General features: G+C 40.6%; 1 protein-coding gene across 2 annotated transcripts in view; it reads left to right on the plus strand.

Moving 5' to 3' along the window:
• The window catches only part of RYK (receptor like tyrosine kinase), a 254,573-nt gene that overhangs the window by 127,292 nt on the left and 124,760 nt on the right, over positions 1-2,521 (plus strand). The window contains exon 8 of one of the 2 annotated variants that reach the window (XM_073625527.1): positions 1,113-1,238. In XM_073625527.1, coding sequence (XP_073481628.1) covers positions 1,113-1,238 — 126 coding nt within the window. Of the gene's footprint in view, positions 1-1,103; positions 1,239-2,521 lie in introns of both variants that reach the window. The other variant, XM_073625526.1, reaches the window with a different exon arrangement.

The raw sequence follows: 2,521 nt of genomic DNA on the forward strand, positions 1-2,521 counted from the left end.
AAAAAAAAAAAACAGTTTTGGGACGATAATTTTCGGCAGCAGAAATTTCGGTGCACCTCTAATATATTAATACTTTTACTTGCCTGCACAGCTGCAGGTCCATACAGACGTGTGTCCTTTCATTCATATGGTATGCTTGCATGCAGCTCAGCACCACGACAGAAAGGTAAAAAAAAAGGCCCCTCATACTGTGCAGGCTGAGCTTCCGTGTGAATGAGCCCTTAAGCCGGTGATAGATGTTGGATTCTCTGCATGGTTCAGCAGGGACCGACTGAGATTTTAACCATCTATTGGCAGGCTGATTGTGTACCCAAAATCGATCCATCGATTGACTTGGGTGCAACCAGTGTGTCAGATTTTTACATGTGATTATTGCCAGTGGTGATAGCCGCTAGCAATAATCACTGTGTTCTCCAGGAAATCTCCGTGCTACTCAATCCAGATAGAGTAACTGCAAAACATTGGCTGGTTGGATTGCACTTACTGTATATCACAAATTTCCCTAATATAACTTGTGTCTGTGCCCACTCCTATAATACGTAAAGGTGTTCTCTCTTGAACTCCTGATTAATGTGATACCTGTAATTCATTTATTTATTCATTCATATACATATATAAAAATATAATAATTGGCAATTTAAGGGACGACAACACCTTTTATGTCTAGGAGTGGGCACAGACGCATGCTATCGTAGGGAAATTTCACAACTACAATTTGTGATATATATGAAGTGTAAGAGAGATATGAGTGTCCCTGAGAGAGAGAGAGAAAAATACAGAATTGATTCAGCTAGCCAGTATGTATGTATGCTAATCTAAAGGTTTTTTTTTCTGTGGACCCTCTAGAGTTCAATAGAAAGATTTACTGATATGGTCTTTACAGCTGATATAGATGCTTATTGGGCAAATTTCTAGGCCCTAGGGGGTTATAAGGACTGTTGTATTGATATAGCCATTAGCATATTTTCTGGGTAACCGTGTACTTGTTACCAATTGTAAAATGTTTCTAGAAGTCCATTTGAATTGTTAACCATATATTTGCTTTTTGTATGGAAATAACTGTTACAACCTGGGTATTCATATTGTTTTGTTTGGCTCCGTTGGCTCCTCAGGTTATCCAACACTGCGGATCGAGAAGAACGACCTGAAAAGTGTTACTCTTCAAGAGGCAAAAGCCAAGGTCAAGGACATTGCTATTTCCCGAGAGAGAGTGACACTCAAAGATGTCCTTCAAGAAGGTATGCAAATGCTTTGATAAAGTTTTGTAATGGTGACACTTTTGTATTGCTTTAACCACTTAATGTCTATAGAATAGATTTAAAATGTCCTGGTTAAAACAAGCTTATGGCTGCAGTCATGGGCTTAGTATCATTTAACCCTCCTGGCGGTAGGATTATTTCGGATTTTAGGTGCTGAAAGCGGTACAATTATTTTGCATGGAAATTCGGCGTTTTATATTGTAGGTCTGTAATTCTTAACAATAACACACTTAAATCTGTCCAAACAAGAGTCTAGTAGATATCCCGGGTATGATAAAGTTTGAAACACAAAAACATAAATTATAATATAAATAAAAATAAATAATTAAAAAAAAAAAAAAAAAAAAAATTAATAATAAAATAAATTTCCCCACAATTCACTATCGCTCAATTCTGCAAGTGTTCTAATTTACTATTGCTGTTTTCTAGTTGGTCTAAAGCCACTTTTGATGTAAAGGGACACTTTTTGGTTGCTATGGACAATCTCCAGCTTCCAGGCAGAAAGAACAGTATATATAACATAAAACTGCATGCAGGGCATAGGACAAGGCACTGGGGACAAAAGGGATGTGAAAAAATTTCATACAGTACTGTAATCTGTAAGATTACAGTACTGTATGTGTTATGATTTTACAATTTTTGAATTTGCCGCCAGGCTCCGCCCCCGTGCGTCGCGCCGCTCGCAGGGAACAGAGCCTGGCACGGAGAGGCTTCGGAGGAGGACGGAGCCCGCAGACACAGCGGGGGACATCGCAGGATCCCGGGGACAAGGTAAGTAAAGCCACACCAGGATCCTGCTATGTAATCCCGAGTGTGGCTCGGGATTACCGCTAATGGTCCTGAATTTTAACCCCAAGCCACACTCGGGAAAACCGCCAGGGAGGCTACGCCTAGTACACAGGTTGTGTTTTTTGTTTTTGTTTTTTTTTATTTTCATTTAACCCAGTGCTGTGGGGGAAAAAAAAACCTGAGAGGACATCATACTAACTATGCAATGTTAGCGTGGCAATTTCCCCTGCTAAGCTATTGTGTGTTGACAGGGGGACTGCCCCCCCCCCCCCCCCCCCCCAAGATCCCATTGATCAGCGCTCACAGCCAATGGCTGCCAGAGCTGATTGACTACTGGTCAGATGTTGTTTTTCCAGCATATCCCTTTGACAAAAGCCGGTCATTGAACTAACTTTTGTTAGGTAGTTTTACACACTGTCCAAATGTCGGCTGATACCCAGCATTATTTACAGCTGGTGATCAGTAATGGTGGT

This window comes from Aquarana catesbeiana, linkage group LG04 (genome assembly GCF_042186555.1).
Source record: "Aquarana catesbeiana isolate 2022-GZ linkage group LG04, ASM4218655v1, whole genome shotgun sequence".
NCBI classification, from domain to species: Eukaryota; Metazoa; Chordata; class Amphibia; order Anura; family Ranidae; genus Aquarana; species Aquarana catesbeiana.